The 26,682-nt window shown below is 39.3% G+C and overlaps 1 protein-coding gene across 4 annotated transcripts in view; it reads left to right on the plus strand.

Moving 5' to 3' along the window:
* NELL1 (neural EGFL like 1) overlaps positions 1 to 26,682 on the plus strand; it is a 960,090-nt gene that overhangs the window by 167,905 nt on the left and 765,503 nt on the right. For 3 of the 4 annotated variants that reach the window (XM_017948552.3, XM_009186422.4, XM_021926833.2), the window contains one exon: positions 16,344 to 16,514. In XM_017948552.3, the coding sequence (XP_017804041.2) occupies positions 16,344 to 16,514 (171 nt within the window). Of the gene's footprint in view, positions 1 to 16,207; positions 16,213 to 16,343; positions 16,515 to 26,682 lie in introns of those variants that run through there. The other variant, XM_017948554.3, reaches the window with a different exon arrangement.

Raw genomic sequence — 26,682 nt, forward strand, 5'->3', positions numbered from 1 at the left:
TCAAACTGCTTTGACATTGAAGTCGAGAATCAGTGTAGAAAATAAAAGTTTCTTATCAAGGAGGCAATTCAGCAAAATTAACATTTAAATAATGATGACAATAATAATAGCTGACATTTATTGAGTTCTTATAGCATGCCAGTTATGATAAGTACTTTACCATAAAATTTATCTCACTACATTTATTGAGAGCTCATGTCTTCCTAACAGAAACAGCCACTAGAACATGTTTCCTACGGCACCCACTCTCATCCTCCAGTACTGTGGAGCCATGAGCACCAGGAACAGAGGAGGGTTCCATGTTGCTTCTGTTAATGGTAGTTCATTTCCAGCTCATGGTGGCTGGCCTCATATCTAGCTGAACGCTCTGCTCATGATGTCAGCCTTCCCAGTGACTCTTATGGGTAGTGGAAATTTCAGTTATAGGACAGGTTGGTCTGTGTTGATTCTCATAGTTCTTTCTTCCAAGAGGGCCTGACTTAGGCATCATTGTCCTAATTTTGTGTCTTTTGTCATCATTTAACTTCTCCCTGTCTTGCTTCCTTCACTAGTTAAATGAAGATGATAGTAGTACCTCCTTCTAGCGGGTTGTTCCAAGAATTTAGTGCAATATTGTATATAAAGTAATGACTAAGGTGGTATGTGGTAAGACTTGATAAATATTAGCCATTATTATTATTATTATTTAAATGGTGCTTTTACTGAATTACCTTCTTGATGAGTAACTTATTTTCTATAAGAGTGATTGTCAACTGCAATGTCACACCCTTTGTTGTATCACAATCAGCACTAAGGCATGCTACCTGTAATTTGTTACTGTTACTAAAATCCAGATATTTATTACTATACTTATTCATTTATTCCAAAAATATTTATTAAGTCACTACAGTATGCTAAGTGTTATGCTAGGCTCTGAAGACACCATGGTGAGAAAAACATATAGTCCATGTGTTCATAAAGCTTATCCAGTGGGAGACAGATGTTAACAAAATAATGAGAAAAATATGTAAGTACAAACAGATAGCTGTGAAGGAAAGGAGCATAGTCTCATTAAAAAAAACCCTAGGTGGTGGTAGGGAGTGCATGTCAATGGACTTCCTGGGGAGGTGACATTAAAAGTGAGAGCTGAATGAGTAGAAGTTAGCTAGGGAAAGAATGGGTTAAGAGCCTTCCAGGTAGTTGGAGCAAGTACATTGTAGTGGGAGGGATCATGGTATGTCTGAAGACATGAAAGAACGTTGGTGTGTAGAGGGCAAGACAGAGAGTGAGAAAGTTGACACTGGAAAGATAGGCAGGGGCTAGGGCATGTAGGTTCCTGAAGCCCATGCCTAAGACTTCTAGGCTTGAACTCAATAGGAATAAGAAGACATTGATGGATTTTAAGCTTGGAAGTGGGGGTGCTTGGAAGAAGGTGATAATATGATTGGATTTTTGTTTTAAAAACATAACTTTGGCTGTAGAATAGATTGGAATGGGCCAGGGTGGATTCAATGAGACCTGATAGGAATCTATATAGTTGCTAGTAGTAGATGTTGGTGGATAAGATAAGGATGATAGCTGTGAAGGAGATTTGGAATGGATAAATATGGTAGATAATTTGGAACAGAAGTGATAGAATTTGCTGATGGTATGCACATCAGGTGCTGGGGAGAGAAAGGTGTCAAAGACAATGCTTAAGTTTTTAGCTTCTGTTCTGATATAGGATATAATGGATGAGGCCCAGGTTTTGGGGAAAGAATTAGGAGTTATGTCTTGCGAGTATTGAGTTTGGGGTATCCAGGGAGAGATGCTGAGTAGATAGTTGGTTATACAAGTATACAGTTCAGAAGACAGGTCTAGACTGGAGATATAAATTTATGATTTATTTATGTAAAAAAGCACCCTCTTGGCTAACACGGTGAAACTCCGTCTCTACTAAAAATACAAAAAAAATTGCCCCAGGTGGAGGCAGGCGCTTGTAGTCCCAGCTACTTGAGAGGTTGAGGCAGGACAATGGTGTGAACCTGGGAGGCAGAGCTTGCAGCGAGCCGAGATCATGCCACTGCACTCCAGCCTGGTGACAGAGTGAGACTCCGTCTCAAAAGAAAAAAAGCACCCTAACATATTACCGTGGAGTCAGGGTACATAGAGTCACTGTTAGGATGCACTTTCTGAGAGGTGGAGAAAGGACTAGAGTTAGAGGTAAGAAAACAAATTTTGTATAACTGGTGACACCCGTGGGAGTGTTTGAACATTACCTGCATATCAGTCCTAACGTAAAATAGTTTGAGAACTACTAGGCTATAGGAAAAGGGCCAAAGGGCCAAATGTCGGTGGTTGGTTCTATGAATCTAGCTCCAACTTACCTTTCTGTTGCTTCACAACTCCTCTGATCTGTTTGTATACATCATCAGTGCTGTTCATACTTCTTTCTTTGTTGCCTAAGCATGCCAGACACATTTCTTCCTCCATGTTTTTACGTTTTCCCCACTCCTGAAGCACTTTTCTTACCCATTTCACTCCAGTCTAGATCATTCTTCTACATCTAGCTTCTTTTTGAAACATTCTTACATCACCATTCAGGAGTGGATCTCCTCTCCTCTTTTTAAAGGTCAAGTTTGTATTGTTGTCTATCTTTCCATCAGTTTTTATTTTATCGAGTGACATGTAAAATCTTTGACAAGAGGAATACATATCAAAGGCTTTTGGATTACCTTGCGCTTGTTACTTACTTATCTTTACACTTAGTGCCTTCTTTGCATATATGATTTTCAATCTTGCTTTCACAGTATGTAAGCCTGGCTTAGCCTTGAGAAAATGGCCCTTTACCTAGTTGTAATTTGGATTTGTGTTGTAGATAAGTGAGTGATTTTAATTTTGAGTGGGAGAATATATATCAAATTGAAAACAGTGAAAATAAAGAAAATGCTGTCTGCATAAGAAAACTTTCTTATTACATCAATTGAAAAAAGTATAGAACAGTGAGAATACTATGCTACCGTTTGTGTTAAAGAGGTGGGACAAAATAGTATATTTATACTTGCTTTCATAGCATAAGAAACCTTTGGAGAAAAGGTTCTTTACTTCCTAACAAATGATGCTTGCACAATGGGACATTTGTATTCAAAAGAATTAGCTGCATACTGACCCTATACCTTTTACAAAAATTAACTCAAAATAGATTATGTACTTTAATGTAAAATGCAAAACTATAAAACTCCTAAAAGAAAACATACCTTTGGTGATGAGCTTTTAGGTACAACATGAATAGCATGATCCATAAAAGAAACAGTTGTTAAGTTAGATTTTTATTACAGCTACAGCCTTCTGCTCTACTAGAAAGATTAAGAGATTAAAAAAACAAGTTATAGGCTGGGCGCGGTGGCTCACATCTGTAATCCCAGCACTTTGGGAGGCCAAGGAGGGCGGATCACGAGGTCAGGAGATCAAGACCATCCTGGCTAACACGGTGAAACCTCATCTCTGCTAAAAATACAAAAAAAAAAAAAAAAAAAAATTAGCCAGATGTGGTGGCGGGTGCCTGTAGTCCCAGCTACTCGGGAGGCTGAGGCAGGAGAATGGCGTGAACCCAGGAGGTGGGGCTTATACTGAGTGGAGATCACACTACTGCACTCCAGCCTGGGTGACAGAGCAAGACTCTGTCTCAAAACAAACAAAAAAAACAAGTTATAGATTGGAAGAAAAATTTGAAAAACACACATTTGAGGAAGGATTTATATCCAACATATATAAAGAATACCTGAAACTCAACAGTAAGTAAACTCAACAATAAATAAACAACCCAGTTTTTTTAAGTAGGCAAAATATCTGACATCTTACTAAAGAAGATATGTAAATGGAAAATAAGCATATTACAATGCTGAATATCATTTATCATTAGGGAAATGCTAATTAAAACAATGAGATACTATACACACCAATTAGAATGGGTAAAATCCAAAAACCCCTGTTTTTGGTGGAAATCAATAGCAACAGGAATCCTTGTTTATTGGTGGTCTGAGTGTAATGTAGTATGGCCACATTGGAAGGCAGTTTGGCAGTTCCTTACAAAGCTAAACATAGTCTTATCACAAAATCCAGTAATTGCACTTCTAGGTATTTACCTATTGATTTGAAAACTTATTTCAAACCAATTGATTTGAAAACTTGTTTTCACAAAAAATCCTGCATACAAACAGGAAGTAACCAAGTCCCTCAATAAGTAAACGGATAAATGAACTGTGGTTCATCTATATGATGTATTACTCAGCTATAAAAAAAATGCATGACTAAGCCATGCAAAGATATGGGTGAATCTTTTTTTTTTTTTTTTTTATGGTTGATCGTATTTGGATGAATCTTTAATGCATATTACTTAGTGTAAGAACCCAGTCTGAAAAGGCTGAATACTGTATCATTCCATTTATATGACATTCTGGAAAAAGCCAAAAAAAAAAAAAAAGATGAAAAAAAAGATAACAAACAGATTAATGATTTCCAGGGCTTTGGGAGTTGGGGGAGAGTTAAATAGGTGAAGAACAGAGGAATTTTTTAGATAGTGGAACTATTGGGTGTAATTCTGTAGTGGTGGGTACATGACACTATGCATATGTCAAAAGCCACAGAACCTTACAGCACAGAGAATAAACCTCAATGTGTGCATATTTTAAAAAATCATTTAGGAAGTTAAGAGATCCCAGGATGGAATTCAGAATGTAACAGAATTATCTAACTGTATTACAAATGTATGAAATAACCTCAACAACGGGGATTGAGGAAATAGGAGCTGACTTCCGGAACTTTGGACACGAATGGAGTAGGTAGGACTAAAGGCCGAAGGAACTGTATATAGACCCTTCACTTGAGTTGATACAGTTGTTTACCTGAGGGTATTGGTTAATGATATTAAAACCACTATACATGTATACAGAAGGTGAATAATTAAGTTAATGGATGGAAGATCATGGGAAATTACCGATAAGCATGGGACAGAGACTAGAATTATCTATGTGATAATGGATTAGAGTTTAAGACATCAGTATGAATTCATGTTTAGCTTACTTTAGATACAAATGGATACATATAGAAATATTTACAGATATGTGTATATATACTGATTGTTATACACACACACATATATTTCTTTGTTGGCTGAGAGAGCTCAGAAGCAACAATATCTCATAGCAATGAGCACACATAGTGGCCAAATCTTGATTTCTAATACCATTCTCCAGTAAAAGGAACAAGGCTTCCTTGGAGAGATGGTTGATTTTAGGATTGGGTCAGGAAATATATAAGATGAGCCTTGAGCATCTTGTAGTACTAGAAAGTAAGGAAATGCTCAAAACAAAATAAAACAAAACAGGAAACATGATGGGAGTAGGTCAAAGGAACCAGCTGAAAAACGTCCAACAGCTAAAGCTGGAACAATTTGAGCAACAAGATAAACAGTGTTGGATTATAACCCAAAGTAAAAAGTGATAACCCGTGAGTCTACACTGATATAATAAGTGTTTGAATAAATAAATAAATGAGAATAGATAAATATCCCATGCAGTAAAATTCTAATAATTTATGTAAAATGAGTATTTTCATTTCAATAGTCCATCCTCAAGGAGGTGGAATGTAACTCTCCACTCCTAAAGTGTGGGCTCCAGAGTGTCTTCCTTCCAAAGAGGACAGTATAGAACTGGGAGGGGGAAGAGTATTTTTATAATGGAGAAAACTGACAAACTCTCAGCCAGGGAGATAAACCCTGACAGTAACATCAATAGTCATGTCATGTAGTAGAATGCATTCTTGATATGATGCTGTGAGATTTGCACATTACTTCTATGGTATTCCTCCCCAAAAGTCACAACTCTAGTATTAATTATGAGAAAAATTAGACAAATCCCAATTGTCAGATATTTTACCAAATACCTGGCCCGTACTCCTCAAAACTGTCAAGGTCATAAAAAAAAAAAAGACAAGTCTGAACTGGCACAGCTCTAAGGAGCCCGAGGAGGCATGACAAACAAATGTATTGTAGCATCCTAGACAGGAATGTGGAACATATAAAGGGTATTAGGTAAAAACTAAGAAAATCTAAATAAAATACAGACTTGGTTAATAAACTATTAGTATTGGTTCATTAATCGGGCAAACTGGGTGTGGGATATGTGGAAACTCTATTTTTGTAATTTTCTGCAAATATAAAACTATTCTAAAAGAGTTTACCATAAAAAACTTTGTACAAATACATGGGACACCAACACTAGTTGCCTATAAGTGTTGTTGGATACTGGGAAGACTGGGTACAGGATGGAAGGGAAATTTTCCACTGAGTACCTTTATAGATATATCAGTTTACTTCTGAACAATAGAAACAAAAAAATTTAGAAAACTGAAGATTATATTTCTTGTTTGGGAACAATAATATTTCTTTTTTAGGCATTTTAGATAAAATTTAGAAAGAAGTATAGAAAGTGCTACATATGTTTTGGTCGTGAGTACGATTACCATTACCACTACAACTACAACCACCATGATATATTTAGTGCCTATTTCCTAAATCTTGATATTCATAAACATCTTAATTTTGAGTCCTGGAGATCCAAAGGTATACCTTAGTCTTAAGATGCAGTTGTGCAATTCCAAGCTTAGTGCCTTCGGCTTGGTTGCTTAATAAATGTTTTTATTTTACTGTATTTGCAGTCCTTGACAATCAAAACCAAATGATTCCTCGCCCCTTGTCCTGCTGTATTAGCTGATTTTTTTTTAAGTGTATTCTGTCACTAATTTTATTTTTCTATCTTAACTTGCCTGAAGTTTCGTGTATTTTTCCCGGTTCTCTAGGGAAGTTAGAAGCCAGCCTTTACTTTATTAAATACAGCATGGCTAATACCATGTGGATTTTTAAAGAGTATAATAGAACGGTTTTGAATGGGCATAAAGAGCCAGAGTTTTACATTTCATTTAACAGTGAGTGTTTTATTTTCAATAACAAAGGCAGTTGAAAATTGCTGTTACGATTAATCTCTTGCTATATGTTTGCTAAGAGGATTGAGTACAGAACTAATATGTAACCTTACAACTACAAGTAAAATCATCAGGTCTAGTCTAAACAAGAGGAAGGGGAAGGTAGAAAAACACTTCTTTCTGAGAAAAGGCAGAATGCATATGCTTTCAGCAGCATCGCACCTTTGTAAGGCTGTTTATTTTCATGTATATAGGAAGATGAAGGGAAATCATAATCAATATTGGATACTAGGCAGTTTGTAAGACGATTTACAAATGTATGTCATTTTATTCTCAAAACAAATCTGTGAAGTAGATGTTTATTTTCAACTAGATGAAGAAAAGAAGGTTTAGGGAAATGGTGTGTCCTGCCCACATTCACACATGAATTGAATGGCAGAGGGGAGGGATTGATTGCAAGATGTCTGGATTCTGAAGCCTCTTTATACCTGGCATATTTTTTTCTGGTATATATTCTTTTTCCATATTGCTCTGAATAAAGGAAACAGAAGTTGAGAGTACCAGAAATTTGTCTAGGAAAATCAAGACTTTCCTTTAGTTTAGTCAGATAGCTCTGTAGCCTTAAAGGGCACATGGACCTGGAACCCAAAGATATCTGATTCGTGAAAGAACCACCAACGGGGCCACTTCCATTAGTGTAAACAAGAAGCTTGAGGCCAAAATGTTTGGGTTTGATACAAGAAAAATAACAGATGAATGAGAAAGATATCAAAGTAGTCCTAAGGTATTTATTTCTTTAAGTAGCCTCTGAAAACTGTGTATTTTAAAATACATAATGGTTTATTTATATTAAATTACATTTTTGGTAGAATTCCATTTTTATAAGTTAAAAGAAAATGCATAGTTATATATCTGTGGTGCTATTTATAAGCAGAAAATCAACATTTTGAGATTTGGTTATCTGGCCAATGACCCAGGCATTTAATAGAAACATACTTAAGTTATAGTTTTAATTTTTTAAAGATATAATAAAAATCTGTATACGCAAAGTTAGAGTGTTCCAGTTTCTATTGATGTATTAAAAAAACTACCCCAAAACTTTTGCTCACAGTTTCTGTGGATCAGGAATTTGGACAGAGCCCAGAAAGGATGACTTATCTCTATTCTACCACTTCTGTGGCTTCAGTGAGAAGAGTAGACAGCTGGGCAGGCCAGCTGGAGGTGTTTTCACTCACAAAGCTGGTGTGCAAATCAAAACCACAATGATACCATCTCACACCAGTTAAAATGGCGATCATTAAAAAGTCAGGAAACAACAGGTGCTGGAGAGGATGTGGAGAAATAGGAACACTTTTACACTGTTGGTGGGATTGTAAACTAGTTCAACCATTATGGAAAACAGTATGGTGATTCCTCAAGGATCTAGAACTAGAAGTACCATATGACCCAGCTATCCCTTTACTGGGTATATACCGAAAGGATTATAAATCATGCTGCTATAAAGACACATGCATACGTATGTTCATTGCGGCACTATTCACAATAGCAAAGACTTGGAACCAACCCAAATGTCCATCAGTGACAGACTGGATTAAGAAAATGTGGCACATATACACCATGGAATACTGTGCAGCCATAAAAAAGGATGAGTTTGTGTCCTTTGTAGGGACATGGATGCAGCTGGAAACCATCATTCTCAGCAAACTATCGCAAGAACAGAAAACCAAACACCGTATGTTCTCACTCATAGGTGGGAACTGAACAATGAGATCACTTGGACTCGGGAAGGGGAACATCACACACCGGGGCCTATCATGGGGAGGGGGGAGGGGGGAGGGATTGCATTGGGAGTTATACCTGATGAAAATGACGAGTTGATGGGTGCTGACGAGTTGATGGGTGCAGCACACCAACATGGCACAAGTATACATATGTAACAAACCTGCACATTATGCACATGTACCCTAGAACTTAAAGTATAATAAAAAAATTAAAAAAAAATAATAATGGCTGTTGGCTGGAATCCCAGTTGGGGTTGTCAACTAGAGCACCTACATGCCACCTCCCCAGTACGGTCTGGACCTCCTCACAGCAAGGTGGCCTCAGGGTAGTTGGACTTTTTACAAGGTGACTTAGGGATTAAAGCACAAGTGTTCTGGTAAACAAGATAGAAACTGCATTTTGACATTTATGGAAGTCATCAGGCATTACTTTTGCCCTTAAAGTACTTACAAGTCCATGCGGGTTCAAGGGGAGGAGACAGTTCCCGCCTTTCAAGGTAAGGAATGTGAAGTTCACATTGTAGAAGAGTATGCGAGATGGGAGATGTTGTGACTGAAAGTACACTTTTCCCAACAGAATATTAAACCATGTAATTCAGATTATCTGTGATATACAGGACAGGAGATGACTGTGTTCATACCTGCTGCCGTTTCTTTTTACTTGTAGACCAGCAATGACTTGTGCCCATTGTTACTTTTCAGCGTTTTTTCTTTTTGCCTTTCTTTGGTTTCATGTTTCTGTACCTCTCTTTACTGAGTCAAGGTAGACTAGTAATCTCTAAATTTCACTGGTTATTATCAGTAAAAGTTTATTTTTGTTTACTTCCCAGTTCAGTGTTAATCTGTGTGAGGAAAGGTATCTGTGCTCCATGAAGTCATTTATAGACCCAAACTTTCTCCACCATATGGTGCCACCACCCAATAAGGCCTCAGAATTCTCCACTGGACCTCTGCAACTGGCATGGATAAAGCACATCCTCTGTTAACTGTTTTGGCCTGGACATAATAGACAGCGCCTCTGCTCATGGTGTTTTTTTTGGTGACAACTACTCATGTGGTCCCTTCTAGATTAAAGGGAACTGGGGAATATACTTTAGTATGTGCCCAGTGCCCAGGGAGAAGGCGGGGTGTAGATATTAGCTACATCTGCTACACTTACCTCTCCTTCTTCTCTCCTCCAGGCTGATAAGGAGTCTGGAGCCTGAATGTTGACATAATATCAAGAATAGAATGAAACTAATTGACCAACCAATCAGATGCAAATTAGCATAAGAATTCTAGGCGTTTAGACCTGAGCTGGACTTTAAAAATTATTTAGTTCAATAGTTTAAAACTGTTTCTTTTAAGAATAGTTTTTTTAAAGAATAGTTTAAAACTATTCTTTTATCCAAATGAAATCTTACAGGAAACTCCAATTTATGTAATAGTTGACAGTGAAGTTGCTCTGGTTAAAAAAGGTAATGGGCCTTGTCTTTTCCCTCTGCCATGGACTCTAAGAGCCTTTTGAGGAATCCAAGGGCTTTGTGGATCAGATATAATTACTTTATTTAAGACACATTAAAAAACCGAGGCATAGAGGGACAGTGATACGATATCATTTTTGGCAGTGATATGCCAAAAATCACATGGTTTGTCTGGCAGGTTTAAAGTTGCAACTCAAGCTTCAGTAGTCCCACTACTACTTCATTAAAAATGGTGGTACTGCCTCTTTTTCAAGACACATAGCCATTGAGACCCCTGGTCTAAGGTGTGGCACGGTATACCTGCCTTGTATTGTTGGCTTAATCTCTTTGTCAGCCAAACAGTGGACTTAGGACCAGGAAAGAGACAGGAACTTCAACATGGGCTGGGCGTGGTGGCTCACGCCTCTAATGCCAGCAGTTTGGGAGGCTGAGGTGAGCAGATCACTTGAGGTCAGGAGTTCGAGACCAGCCTGGCCAACATGGTGAAACCCCGTCTCTACTAAAAATACAAAAATTAACCAGGCATGGTGGTGGGGCGCCTGTAATCCCAGCTACTCAGGAGGCTGAACCAGAAGAATGGCTTGAACATGGGAGGTGGAGGTTGCAGTGAGCCAAGATCGTGCCACTATACTCCAGCCTGGGCAACAGAGTGAGACTCTGTTTAAAAAAAAAAAAAAGAGCTTCAACATGAACAACTGTAGCATTTCTTTCCAGAGTAATGAGATTAGCATAAAGAATGAGGGCTGGCACCTGGGTCTGCAATAGTATGACTTGGCAGCATACCTTGACTGAGGGCATCATGAGAACCATGGATGGAGGCTGCCTGAGTTCACTGGAACTGTTTTGTCCTCTGACGCTGATGTGATCATGCCACTGAACCCAGTGAGGAGCACAGTGTGGTGGAATTAAGCACACCTGGATTTGAATCGTGGGAGTGATGTGGCTGCAGGCAAGGCACTTTATCATTTTGGATCTCACACTTCACACTTACGAATATAATAATAAGTACCGTTTAGGATTATTGGCAGAATTACAGATAATATATTTAAAACACCTGACACAGTAGAAAGTAATGGGATGTTGCCACCACACTTTGGTGTCTACCAGACTCAGGTTCAAGTCATGGCTCTGTCTCCTATAGTGGTCTGAGCTTTACATCTTTAATTTCATAGCTGTAAAATGAGGTAGTAGTTAAAATATGGACTTGAGTTGCAGCATAAAGCATGAAGCCTGGAACTAGACTGCTTTTGTTTAAATCCTGGATCTGTTCTTATCTACCCGTACAAACTTGGGCAAGTTATTTAATCTTTCTGTACTTTGGTTTCATCTTTTATAAAATAGGGATGATAATAGTTGGTAATTTTTAACGTTGTTATGAGGATTACATGAGTAAATATTTGCAGACCAGTGCCTGGCCCATAGTCAGTACTATAGAAATATTTGTTAAAACAAGTAAAATATTTTACAGGTTTGTGGTAGGAATTATTTTGATATGAAATATACAGACCTAAAGGCAGTTCTCCTAGTAATGATTAGTACTCAGTAAGTATTAGCTATTATTACATAAATAATGTTAGCTATATTGTTTTTGTTATCATTGTTATTATTATTGCCAATTAAAATAGAGTTACCCTTTATTGAGGTCCTACAAAATTATAGGTACTATGCTGGGAAACTTATTTTTTTCATCATCTTTAGGATTTTCCAGGATTTTGGGAAATGATCTACCCAGGAACTCTCTCTATATATGTGGTGGCTTGTTCCTTTTATAGAAAGTAGCTGGATGCCTGCCTGGGTTTCTCTCTATCTGGAGAGTCCTGCTAGGAGTACACACTGGGAAAGGGTGTCATCTTGTTTCCCAAATCCATTTTGCTTTGACCTCCCCACCCAAACTCCTAGGAAGCAATGGTTTGTTCAGGGCCACAGAAAAATCATTGTTGGAATGTAAGCAGGTACTGCACTAACTCTGGAGCTCTTTGGGGTGTGATATATTTCTCTAAATAGCTAGTATATATCCTTGTAGAATAACTGGAAAAGAGACCTTTTCTAAGAAATGTTTTACCTTTACTTGTGAATTAGTGCTGGATACCATCTAAAATTAACTTTTACTCTTTTCACTCTTGTACACAGAAGCCACATAATTCATCCAGCAATAATCACTTTAACATTTTGAATATATCTCACCCTTCTATTATATATATAAAAATATAAAATTTTATTATAAATATATACATATAAAATTGTATCATATATTATATTTTAATATTATATATGTATGTAATCTCAAAATAGGATACCTTTGGTATCAATTTTGGGGAAAATGATAAAAATTTTAATAAAAATAATTTGATTGATCTTTAGCTAAATTTTTAGAATTATTGCTCCTGAATTTATTTCCAGTCTACTAAGGAATTCAGATAGTCTTATGAAAATTGACTTCAGTTCATGGTAATACAAATTGTACCTAATACCCAAGGGTGGACCTTTGGGGAATTATGAATGTTGATTCTGGGTAGGGTCTACCTTGCACCTAAGTAAAGGCCTGGGCTTAAAAAATTCAGCTAAGTAAATACAGGTTGGAAAAGATTTGCCTTCATAACATTTTGTGTGAAAGGTCTTGGGGCGTTAGTTGATGGGAAAGTCAGTGTAGGCATAGTTGTGCACAGCTGAGAGCAAAGCAAGTGATAGTGTCACTGTACTTTGCATTAGACCACATCTGTACAATGCCTTTATTCCTGGATGCTATATTTAAGTGGAAAATTGATTCATTTGACCATGCCTAGAACATGGTGACCAGTATGGGGAAGGCTGGAGAAAGGAAGAAGGCAGAATCCTTGTCCAGGAGGGGTTCATAGTTTAGATGGAGATGGGAGTATAAAGGAAGGAGCCAGGGATGCTTGGCTTGAAAAAGAAAAAAGAAGAGGGAATATCACTGCTGTTTTCAAATATTTGCAGGATGAGCCGACTTTTCTGGGAGTGAAGGCAGTTTGTTGGAACAACATACTTGGCTGAGGTCCAAGGCTAAGGGCTCGCAAAATCTTTCGCTTACAAAATCTGACTTATAGTTTTATCGTTTATACAGCTGCCCTCCCCATAGACTCTTGAAAAAACCCCAATACACCTGAGTCCTGAAGCATGAGGACTGCTGAGGGGTAGATTGCTCACTAGATACCAGCCTACTGTCACTTCCAGTGTCCTCCTTCTACCTGGCAGCACCACATGGCTCCTATTCACTTGCTTGTAGCATCAAACTTCTGCTCCCCTCGTCATGACCAGCTGGCCAGGAAGTAAGGCAACACCTGGCGTACTACTATAGTGCTTCTTAAACATAGATGTAAACGTAGAACATGAATCATCTGGGAGTTTTCTTCAAACACAGAGTCTGCTGCAGTAGACCTTGGGTTATCCCAATAATCTGAAATTCCACAGGTGATGCTGCTATTGGTGGTCTGTAGACCACACTGAGTCACAAGGTTCTACTACAAAACATGAGTCTTCCCTCCAGGCTACAGCCAAATCCCATCAGGCCAAATGACTTTCTGCTCAGAGTTGCCGCACATCTTTATTTGTAGAGCATTACTGCCTGGAAATGTTGCCTTATTTTCCTCCCAGCCCTCATGAAAGAATTTTATCCAGATGTCGCTTAGCCATCCAGTGTTTTTATTGTCCCTAAGGCTGCTTCAGCAGTTATCTGACATGTTTTTTCAAAAATATATCATCTTGATTTTCATCCAAGTTGCATGAGATGCAGCACTTTTTGAATATGTGCAGGATGTGGCCAGAAACTTTAGTCTGAGATACAAGTATCATTTGCCTGACACTAGGACAGACTTCTCTTCTCATAGCTATATATTTGTGATTACTCCAAAGTAATCACTGACTCCAGTGCTTTATAAAGTGATCTTTAAGAGATCTGTTTATAATACATTGAATACTTGCTCAATGAGGCCACAACCCCGAGAATAATGATGAAATCTGGTTAAATGTATTTGCCTCCCTGTTTAATGATTCATCAGGTGACTTCTGTATTTCTAATTGTCATTGATTGAAGCCCTTTCAAGGTCATGTCCCTTCCCCCAGTAGTTGCTTATTGGTCAAAGTAAAGTAATTGAGAGATTTCTCATGATGTGTGAATCCTGGTAAGATCTCAAATATAAGCTTGTGGTGCATTTCTATACAGGTGCTAAATGGTCTTGGGCAAGATACTTAATATCTTTGATCACCTATAAAATAGGGATAATGAAATCTACCTTAAAAAAAAGATGGTGTCTATGAAATCACTTGCCATATTCCTGGCACATGGCAATCATTCATTAAATGACTTTTCTTACCTCCTCATTTGTTCCTTTTAGGCCATTTTCCACCTGTTTTTTTTGGGGGGGGAGGGACATATTTTACTTCCTTCTTCACTAGTCACAAAGCACCTTCAGAAGTGGGATATATATTTTAAACCCGTTTTTAGTTTTTCATCATGTGTTCAGTAAAGACATGTTGAATGAATTAATGAATGGCCAATAGTCTATAACATCTTCTTGACCTCTAAGTTCTCTGATTGTTTGATTCTTCAGTGTTCTAACAACTTAGAAGAAATTGGAGAATTCCTTTAAAATAAATGTCTTCTTTGTTAAAGCACTTCCTTTTGTGCAGTCTTATAAAGTATGTATTACATAAATTATTACTAATAAGTGTGAACCTGGGCCTAGAAGTTGGCTGCTATGGTATAAATAACCTCTTTTAGTTTATGACCTTGGGCATGATTCTTTGTACTGGTGCAAATGAGGTGAGTCAGAGGCTGGTCTTGACTCTCTGCTTGCCCTTCACTGTTTACTTTGGAAAGATCTGTGAAAGATGAGCAAGACATATGTATTTGTTCTTTGGCATGACTTTCGGGATTCACGCACAATAGAGGCTGAGTTTTATGATAGATTCATTTTAGTCCTCATAGAAAATGCATTTTGTCTTTTAGATTAAATACAATTTGGCTCGTGGGGTTAGCCAGCTCAGTGGATTAGAATAGAAGCAGCAGGCCCTTCCAAATCTGGGGATTAAGCCTAGTTCCTGTCTAGGCGAATCGCTCTGGAGTTGCCTGTATGAATGAGTTGTTGGAGTTAGTGCCTGGTGAGGTTATCCTCACCACTTTGTCATCATGCCTCTGGGATGGGCAACAAACTGGTAGAAAGTGCACACACTGTCAAATTTAGATCTAAGTTTAAATCTGGTTTGGGTATGTTTAATCCTTAATCTCAGTTTTAAAGTTTTTTAAAAAGAGATAATACCAGTCTCATGAGTTTTTTGAGTGATAAATTAGTATATGTGAAATACCTACTGCAAGCCCTGGCAGTGAGATCAGGCCCAATGTTGATGACAATGACACATTTCAGAAGAGAGGCATAGGAAACAAAATAGTTCTGGCACCTGTGAAAGTACCAGCCCTCTTGTGTGCCTGAGGAGTGTCCCAAAGTTGCTTGTAGTATTTTATGACTGAAGTGCAGACCACAGTGGTAAGGCTAAGAATTTCTTATGGGTCTGAAAAACAGGATCATAATCTTGGAAAAGAAAAAACTTAATTGCATATTTCATTCTCTGATAATTTGAAATACGGATTCTTTTGTGTCTAGCTTCAACCTTTTCTCCCCTGCTTATTATCTAGGAATTGTTATTCAATTATATCTTTTTGTTTAGGGAGAAGAAAAAAGACTAATCTTTTCATTCTGACAATGTATTTCAATCCCTGTGTCCAACATGACTTCTATTTCCCTTTAATTCTTGAAAAAGTAAAGATAATTGTTCTAAAAATAACCATCAATAGATCAATTCCACATGAGTGGCCTTTTTTAGACATTCATGGAATGAGGGTTCTGATTTGTACTTTGAAGTATTTAAGAAACACTGCACTGAGTTTTGCTAATTAGCTGTGGCTTGTTACCTCACAGTGGATCAATTGATCTCTGTTTCAGAGGCTCAAGATGTTGCCATGAGGGTTCTCAGACAATAGATTCATTGGGTGTCATACAGTGCATTGATTTCAGGTCTTAGCTCTTTGTGTCATGTTTAGCTAATTTTAGATTGTGAGAGACCTGGTAGTAAGGGGTTGAGGGATTGATGATGGCTGTGATATCCAGAACTAAAATAAAACAAATGTTTGTTCCTTTACATACAGCTATTTTGAACTGGAGAGCAGTGGCCTGAGGGATGAGATTCGGTATCACTACATACACAGTGGGAAGCCAAGGACAGAGGCACTTCCTTACCGGATGGCAGATGGACGATGGCACAAGATTGCACTGTCAGTTAGTGCCTCTCATCTTCTGCTCCACGTCGACTGTAACAGGTATTTCTTTGTCTTTGAGCGTTGCTGATTCTGCCCTTGAAATCAAGCAATGGAAAAGGGGAAAAAAATATCAGATTCCTTCATGACTTTCCAGGAAACAAACACCAAGGGACTCTAATTGTAATTTAACCTACCAAATGGGACATTAGGCATGCTGAAATGACCAACTGCAATATGATAAGAAAACAGTTCATTAAGATGAAACTGTATCCCGTGATTAGGAGCAAATGTACAAAAGGTTGATTGCAGATTGGGGAATAGTAAGTGCACCTCAGTGTGCTCCAGGCACTGGCTGGAATTCCATGGAGCTGTGATCACAGTTAACATTGATATATTGTTGTTGAGTTCGTTCCACTTGGAAGCGAATAAGCTCGTCTACCTTAGAATGAATCTGAGAAGCCTGTGCTACTGAAGCAGCTAATTCTATTTCACTTCATCAAGCTCACCTTTGCTTAAATATCTTTTCCAAATGGAGGCTTCTTAAAGAGGCTGTTGTATGAGCCTTTTGGAATTGATGCCGTGTATTTTCTCCAGAGGAATGAGCCTTCCAGCTTGTCAGGGGATGGTGGGACTATTTGTGAGGTCTGGGGGGTTTTACAGGAGGTTTTGGGTTGGGGTGGGATGGAAATGTTGTCTCCGTCGTCTGTCACTGGAGCCAGGCTTAATGAAAGTTGAAGAATGAGGGAGACCATTGGCTTCTATTGCATCATTTATGGCTGGACAGCTGGATAATGGTGTTCAAGGGGAAAGTTTTTATCTCTCCAGAACCCACTGAAAATCCTTACGGATAGTGACCCGAGTCCAATTACAGAGATTTTTTTTTTTGCATTCTGAGCAGTGCCCATGCATTGTTGATTCTCATTAATGATGCCATCAAAGTTAAAACGACTTTTCAGCCACACAAGGCTTGCTCCCTTGAACCCAGGATAAGGAACAGGCATATTGGGGATAGCCTGCCTTCCGAAAACCATCGAGAGGAGAGATATTCCAAGGTCAGTCAGCTTTAGACCACATTTCTCATGAGGAGATGCTTGAATGTGCCTGCCACTCTGACTCTGCAGTTTCTTTTAGAAGAATTGGAAGGGCAGGGAACTGGTGTCAGGCTCAAGGGAAGGTTTGCCATCTTGAGGTGAGTCTTGGTCCATTTTGATGTGACCTATTTAAGGTACGTTTTAGACTTCTGAAGAATTGTGGTTTCCACCAGATATAGTAAGTATGTCTGGACAGAGTTTCCATAGAAACCACTAGCTCCTTTGTACCCTGCAGACCGGGGCTGGGCAGCCTGGATAAAGCCAATGCTTAGCTGCTATATCCATTTTCACTTTCAGGAGCTCATTGCCCCCTTCAACTCTCTAGAATTAAAGTGGCCTGTCAGGCAGCACTCCTATGACCCACTGTGACCTACCACCCACATGCTGTCCAAATGGGATTGTAGAGGAAGAGCCCTGCTTATCCTTCTGAGCCACAGGACAGAAAGAGGTCACAAAACCCTAGTTTAGTAATTTCCAACTTCAGAGTCCTGGAGATACTGCTGCTTTCTTGCGATGCAATTTTTTGTTTCTTCCTTCCAAAAGTTGTACTCTGTTTCCTGACATTCTTCTCTCAAGAAAAGTTCTTAGGTGGTGGTTGGCCTTTAGTGCTCAGTCCACGTTGGTGGTTGTTGTTGTTATTTACTCTGCATATCAATGGCACCTCTTTGACCCTGCCTTCAAACTTCCATATGCTGTATGTCCTTCATGGCAACCATGACCTCTCTACCAGGAGAGTGAGAAGAGGATGGGAGATCTGTAGTTCACAGTATTCTTTAGAGTCATTCCCATTTATAAAGAATTGACTGAGGGTATTCCAAATATTCTTTCTGTTTTCTTAATATTTTTCATACTTTGGCTTGTGGCATAACATGTCCCTCATGTAAGATCTTGGAGGGAAAGTTTATGAAGTTGCTGCTAGTTAATGATTCGTAGAATCTAAACACAAATACGTTTTTCAGGTAGGTCAGAGAAAAAATGGCCCCAGAAGACTGGGTAATAAGAAAAGTAAATTTTGATTTTCATGTAGGAAAAGTCTAGAAACATGATTCCAAAATCTGACTCTACCTAAGAATTACCTGGGGAACATATTAAAAAAAATAGGATAACCAGGCTTTGCCTCTGACCTACTGCGTTAGATTCCCTGAGGGTGGAACCTGAGAAGCAATATTTTTAACAAGCCCTCCATATAGGTTCCATGTGGGCAGTCTACCCTTGGTGCATGGACTGGCATTTCAAAACCACTGGTTTAGAAAGAGGGGGAGGAATTTGGTGGAGAGGCTGGGCTACAACAAATAAATGAAGTCTTGGAAGACCAGTTACCTGAAGGAGGGTAAGAAGGAGAAAAGGTTTAAGAAGAGGGTAGTGTGTAATGCAGGACACAAACCTTACCTTCTTCACAAGTTTCTTCCCAGCCCGAACTTGCTGACTTTAGAGTAGCGGAAGCTCTGTCCCATATATCAAGATGCCGGTTCTATCACTTTTAGTCTCAGTCACCCTCACAGAGAGTGAATTTCAGCTATCCATTTCATACTACCTGTGATTCTTATTTTTTGATCCCTGTTATCTACCCTTAGAGTTTTTCTCAGCCTCTCACCCAGTAGTGTTCTGCTAATTAGAGCATGAAAGGAGATGATGTTAGATAACATTTGAATGTTGACTGTGCTAGGCACAGTGCTGTGTACTTTACATAGATTAACTTATTCCATACTCATTCTGTTAGTTTTTCCTCTTTTTAAGATGAGGAAACTGAGGTTATATATTTGTCTGTAATCCTGCTACTAATAAATGGCAGCACCAGGATTTGAACCCAAGTTTGACCTATGAGTGTCTGCATCTAGCTACTACTAAGCTATTTAGCTCAGTAGTGGGGACCAATGACACTTTATTTGGTACATGAGGGAAGGCCAAGATTCAAGGTGAGCAGTTTGTTCCTTTCTAGTATTTCCCCGCCACATGTCTTATATTGCTAATCCTGGGAGCTGCTTGGAAAGATGTGGAACCTAACTGATGGAACCCTTTGCACTGGTGCTGGAGAAGGGATATACATTTATTGAGCCTCTACTATAGGCCAGGTAATGTGCTAGGAATAGTATTCCTTGGGATATGGGGACAGTTTTACTAGACCCATTTTGCAGATTTGGAAGTAGAAAAGGTCAAGATAAATAACTAGGTGCAAATCACATAATATAATAAGCATATAACCAAAACTTTGAGTCTGAAGCTACCTCCAAAACCTTAGTCTAACCCACCCTCCAGGTCACTTCCATAGTGTGCTAATGACATGTACTGCCAAAGACAAGGTCACAACCACACCAGGGAGTTTTTCCAAGGGAGAGATACTACAGAAGGTTCAGGGACCATGAAAACATCTAAAATCAAGAAGAGAAGATTTCCCAGATAATTCCATTGCTCTGAGGAATATTAATGTGGCAGGATTTTGCACATTATTTTTTTAGGTCAGAATTGAGAAACAGAACTTTTTCAGACCTAATTGTACAAATTGTCACAAGAAAAGCTGCTGCTATTTTGGTCGGTAGTTCAACACTTTCTGCTTGCTACCGAAACACTTTTCTCCTTGCTTCAGCTGTTTAGCTGGGCCTAGTTAGAAGTTCCTGATGTGTGGATAGCAGATTACCTCAAGCTAGAAAATAAAAGGAACCCTCAGTTGGGTGGGCAGACTGATTATCTCCATTGCCTTGGGTTTTTCTCCAGCTGCCTTTTATATTAAGAGTTGCCAACGAAGCCTAGAATGAAACCTGGAACGAACCTTCCTTAGATTCACCCCCTCCCTTCTCAGCTCACTTTACAGCCTGTCTCTATTACTCAAAGGACAGAATCCACCAACATCTGGGATTCGGTGCATAAGCAACTTTTCCCTTTCAGAACAAAATGAATTTTATTTCCTTCTCTTTATTTGTAACTTTTAATTTTCATTCAGCCCATCAAATTAATTTATTGGGCACACTATCTCTGCCAGGCTGTACAGGATACAAGGAAATAAGAGTCCTTGCCATCAGAAAGTTCTTGGCTTATTCATTTAGTTATTTAAAATTCGTTCTGAAACCACCAGAGCCCCTCACAGTGATTGGGCCTAATCCCTTGGTATCAGAGGAAGCCTGGATGCAAACAACAGCCCTGTAAGCAGGCTGATTTGATAGCTCTCAATGGCAGCTGAACAGTGGAAAGAAATGGAAACAGTGACTCCCAGGATCTTGGTCTTGAAGTGACAGTGGAGCTGAGCTCCTCAGCAGCTAAGAGATGGACGGCTTTTAATTCACCCAGCCTTTGACCAGCACGTTTTGTGATATGCAGGCATCCCTACCCTGTGTTAACCTCCTCATTCCTCATCGCTGGAAAAATTCAGCTCTTAAGTGCAGTCTGTCACATTTCAACTTAGCTCTGAACTCTCATCTTATTTGTTCAGACTTGTTCAAATGTGTATGGCACATATACACACATCTGCAGCCCGATTTTCACCTTGACAGGGAGTTAACAAGTGATTATAGTCTAGACTAGACTAAACATATTTAGCTTTTCCTTTTAACACGTGCTATTTATTATCCACAGAGCACATCCAATTTCTGCATACAACTGACCTTGAAAAGCTTGCAGAATCCAAAACTAAACTTGCTACAAATCACTGAATGAGTCAGTAATTCAAGGTTTCTATCTGAAATTTCTGAGTAATTTCAGGTTGTGAATATCTGTTTATACGTGTAGACTTTTCATAATGAAATCTGTTGATATGGCATCTTCCTTCCAGAGAGCTCTGCAACTACTTACCAACATATTATTTAACCTCGTATTTTTTGAGATGGTTAAATCACAAGTCTAATGCATGATATTGGTTTTATACAAGCATTTCTGCTATAGAATGCAGAGGGAAATTAAGAGATGACTATCAGAGGTCTCAGCTTTCAAGAGAGCCAGGCTGAGACTCTCAATCTCCTGGTTCTCCAACCGATAGGCTCTTCACTTCATAAACAGAAATACAAGAGCACAACTCATTATCAAAATTAATTAAAATAAAATTGGAAGCTACCATATGCCTCATGTCAAACTAACAAAGCAGCTTCAGATCCTCTATCTAGGAAGAGATGGCAAGGAAGCTGGGAAGATAGGACATACTCATGTGTAAATTTAAATAACAGTACAAGGCAAGAGAACAAGAGATGTGGTAAAGCAGTCAGTATATGACATATTGCTGGGTTCCTGGTATAGACAATCAGGCCTGGGAGGTCACAGTAGGGGAAGCTCCTTGGGGACTTGGAGTAACCTCTCAATTTCTTACCAGCCTAGGTGAAAATGCATGACAATCTCTACAGCTTTATGGTTTCACCATTATGTGATCTAATTCTGTATCAGTCACACGAGTCAGGCTTAGAACAAGGTTTGTCTCACTGGCATCACAATGCCAAGCCTAGTCTGGTGAGAGAAAAGTGTGTATGGGCAAGTAGTATCGAGTTGGTAGTGAGGGAAGGCCTGTAGGGAGAGACAGAGAAGGAAGTGTGGGAGAGGGAAGGAAAAGGAAAGATTTGTCTTCCGTGTTTCATATTTGAGGCATTTGAGCTCTGTGGTTTAACCTAGATGGAAACACATTTTGGACCCTAGTCTTAGTTTTGCCATTTATAAAATGTAAATTTTATGTAATGATGCAGGAGTATGAAAGCAAGAAATCTATGTCTAATTTTCTCATTCATTCATTCTCTCAGTCATATGCCAGAAATTGCTCTTGCATCTTAAAATGGGAATAATATTAATTCTTCTACCATCGCGTTGTGGTAGGAATTTAGCTAGAGGGTGTATGCCAAATTCTATGAAAATGTTAAGCTTCTTTATGAACATACAACATCATTGAGCACAACAGACATGTACCAACATATAGAGAAGGTTTTAATGTATTGTACTGAAAATGAGTAACAGTCCAATTTTTACCTCTGTAAAAATAGTGGCTTATGTCCCATGGATTCAGGACATAATGTGTAATGTAGGTTCACGGAACAATGTGAGGTTTCTGAGGTTATTCTACTTTCCAGATCCTAAGCAAGGTTCTCCAGTAGTTTGTCTTTGAGTTCTCTGGTCTGTAGTGCAGCACAGTATTGAGTGCTTTTTACACCAATAGAATCACTTTAAAAAATCTGTAACTGAGGCAGAGTGGGGAAGGAAACACCCCCTGCTATGTAAGATTTTTTGTTGATCCTGGCAGGGCTTTGAGAAAGTGACATGCCCTTTTCCCCTTTTTATTCCTGTGAGGAGTGGTTCGGAAATTTACTCCCCACCACTCATGAGGCAAAATTATCATGGCTTTTATGAAAGGATGTAAAGTTTTAACTTTACAAATGAGGGAACTAATTCGCTCTCATTTTCTGGATGTCCTAAAGACCACATGGATGAGCCAAATGTATACTATTTGCTTCTCTACTTTGAAAGTCTGACTTTTTAGCACAAAAATGCTCTTGACTGAAAACTTGAACTGAAAGAAATTGGTATTACCCTGGGCAAGTCCTTTACTGTCTCTGGGCTTTAGCTTCCTAAGTATATGATGTGGGGCTAGGACTAGATGACTTTTAAGTCTTCTTCCAACTCTAGCCTTCTGGGTGTATCTCCTTCTGATTCTATCTCATCACAAGGCTTGGTTCAGGGCTTGCATTACCCTCCCGCCTTGCGCCATGGAGAGCAACTTAGCTTGTCCTCTTCAAAGTGCCATTTCTGTAGTGGACCTGCAGGGGTTTGCAATCATCTGAATTTATATGTGAGTTGGCAGTGCAACATGCTGCTGATGAGCAAAGACCAAAGCCTACTTCTCCTGGATGCTCACTCTCTCTTTTTCTTTTTTAAATCACTTGCTGGAGAAGCTACTGAATATGTACTTTTGGATGCTAATGAATGCTGGCCTTTTCTTCTTTCCACCTTGTGCTGTTTCTTCCTGAGTTCTCTGCCTCAGGCATGTGACAGTGGACAGCCTGTGTGGGATGCCGGCTTTTCTGGCCATGGAGGCATTAGTGACCTACAAGACAGGGCAGTGCACAGTAGCAAGCAGATGATGGATAGCTGTGCTGTGAAAGACATACATCCTCTGAATGCTGAAGTAAAAAAAAACCTTGGGTGCTGCTAAGTCACAGAGATTTAAATAACAGGAAAGAGATCTAATGTTAAAGAGATAGATGGCCAATATAATACTTTCAAAATGAGATTTTCAGGCAAAATAGAGAGTGTCTGCTTAATTGCTAAGGCAACCTGACCATTACAGTGTTGGATATCTCATTCTGACTGAGCCCCCACATTTCTACTCATGCTGTGTACCCTGTGGCATATTCATTTCAACTTTATTAGGTAGATTCCAAGTTTAACCTTGCCCTATGTTCTATTAACATCAGTAACAGACCTATTTCTAATTTTTAAGAGCCTTCAACTTTTTTTTTTTTTTTTCTGGTGGGTTTAAATATGCCTTTCGTTAATGATTGCCTCAATGGCAGAGAGAGATAGGAGGTGAAAGGATTAATTGAAGTGGAAGATGAGAGAGTGACCTGCATTTTTCTCCATCCACTTGCACTCCTGGGCTTTCAAGTTTGCAAATAGAAAGAACTGGGAAAAATACAATAGACTCTTTCCTTTATCTAGTGGTTTGTTGGCTACCTGAAGTGATGAGCAGAATAAAAAGAAAGCATTTTGTTGCATACATGAGACCTGAGATGTGTTAAAATAGAGAGGAAAATAATACTTCATTTCCAACTCATAGTGATTTCATCTACCTGCCTTCAGTCACATCTCATGTTGTCATTGTATTACGTGGACATGGGTCTATATAGATGAATGGAGGGGGAAAATAGGTGCAAGAGAAAAATATATTTTCTGATAGGAAAAATATTGATGCTTGCATCTTTATTGTTGTAATTTTACTCTATTTTTGATGGATATGCATGGTTATTTTTTAAAAAGAAAAGCAAGGAAAGAAAATAAACCAGAACAATATACCTGGTGAAACTGTTTGAAAAAAATATACACATTCATATATTAGTTTTCTCTGTTCCTTTTATGCTTCACTTGTTGGAAAGGAGCGTTGGGGAATAAAAAATGCATGAGCCATAAGGACTTTTTAATTGAAAAAACAAAAGCAAAAACAAAGAATTCCAAACAGTACATTAGTTTTCCAGGTAGATCAGGGATGCTGATGTTGTCATTGAAAACCACTGATTTTCTATACTACTGTAACAAGATTCATCTATCTCCTTGGAAACTTTAATTAAACTAACGTTATAAATAATAGCAGCCAGAGCTGTTGGACACAAGAAAACAGATTTATAGCTGCATCTGTTCAGCTATTCTTTTAGGTAGTATATTGGGGTTAGGGTGTGAGGATGAAGAGGCTCAGATGGAAAATGATTCTGTGCACTCTTTTTCCTGCACAAACCCCAAATCCAGGTGACTTTTCTCTCAAGATGATCCTTTTTAGTTTGTTGTGTTTCTTCCAGCAAGGGTTCTAGAGTTGCAGAGCCAGCCAGCTAATGTGCCTGGACCCACACCTGAGGGTTCTCATTGACAATTAGAGTGGAAATAATTTCTCTTCTCCTTAAAGGGCTTGTGTGATTGTGTCTGCAACTCTCCCTCCAGAATGCCATGTCGCATCCCTACTCATTAGAGTCTATTAGTCGGAGGGTGTCACTTTTCTGACAGCAAATTTCACACATTTGAACTTACAGGCCTCAAGTTGTAGCCATCAGTTGGCTTCTCTGGGACACTTGGAATGCCTGTATTACCCAGAATGGAATTTTATTTTCAATGGAGGTAAACAGCCCCAGGCTGTGATTAGTGCTGGTATATCCTCAGCAAAGCATTTGACTAACTAATCCTTCGATGCAGTTTTGCTAATATCTGCTTTCCAGGTCTGATGCTGTTTTTGGCTGAAGTACAAGCAAGAAAGGGGCTGGGGAAATGCTAATTCAAGTTTCTTGTATTCTTTGACATTTTAACCTCAGAGGCATAACACGACGCTGAGGAAAATGTAGAGCTTTTGCTTAATCATTAGTGAGATAAAGTTAGTGTCTTATATTTCTCTAGAGATGATTAATATGTTCACTTGATCTTTATAGCTCTGTGAGATGGATGTGATTGCATCTTATAGATGGGAGGTTTTGAGATGCCAAGTGTAAGGTATGTGGATGTGCTTTGGTCAAGATTAGGCTGAGGCAGACAGGGCCAGAGTAACTCAGTGAGTTTGGAGCGCAGGTGCATAACTCCACTTGTTATGTAATCACAGCCATAACATGGGAAGGCTCATCACCTAGCTCAGAGCCACTATTGTTTGTAAAAGGTATAACTGCACTGCTGACGCTGTGCATATAGCATGCATCCAGAGGGAGAGAGGGAAGCTGTTAACTGTGTAAGGGAGAGCCAGCCTTGCAGGCCAGGGAATGCAGCTGTAAGCATGGGAGCGGGAGGAGGCGCAGAGCCAGATCTGGCAGCCCAGATAAAGGCAAATGGTGTGAGAGAGCTGCTGATGAGAGAGTTGCTGAATAAAACCATATTTCACCTGCCTATAGCCCCCCAAGTGTTCTTTCAGCCATTCACCACCCATCCACTCACTCCCCTCGAACCTCAGCATGGGCTGGAACCTAATATCTGGTGTGACATTTGGCATAGCTGGCAGGAGAAGGTGAGTGGTTCTTCAGCCCCGAGGCTCCCAGCTCGGCTATGTGATCTCGGCATGGGCTGTGGTACCCAGTGGTAGCGGTGCTGCTTTGATGAGCCTCAGTGGAAATGTGAGAGGCAGTGGATGGGTCTCCTGTGAGTGTGGAGAAAGCGCTGAAGCAACTGGAACCACACAGCACCAAGAAGGAACGTGTCTTTGCCGGCAGAGTTGGATGGGTGTTTCTGATTGCACAGAGGGAAGTACATGCTCAGCCCCTGCAGGACATCACCCAGGTTTAAAAGCAACAGTGCTCCTTTTGCCTGGGATTGAGATGATGCAGTTGAGAGAGTCTTTCTGGCAGCCAAGCAGGCAATTCAGCAGACACAAGTCCTACAAGTAGTTAGCCAGGGGTGTCCATTTAAACTTGATGTGCATGTGACCACAGATAGTTTCAGTTAGGGCCTATAGCAGTGCATGGAGCTCTGAATACACCAGTAGGCTTTGGGTC

This window comes from Papio anubis, chromosome 12, assembly GCF_008728515.1.
Source record: "Papio anubis isolate 15944 chromosome 12, Panubis1.0, whole genome shotgun sequence".
Taxonomy (NCBI): domain Eukaryota; kingdom Metazoa; phylum Chordata; class Mammalia; order Primates; family Cercopithecidae; genus Papio; species Papio anubis.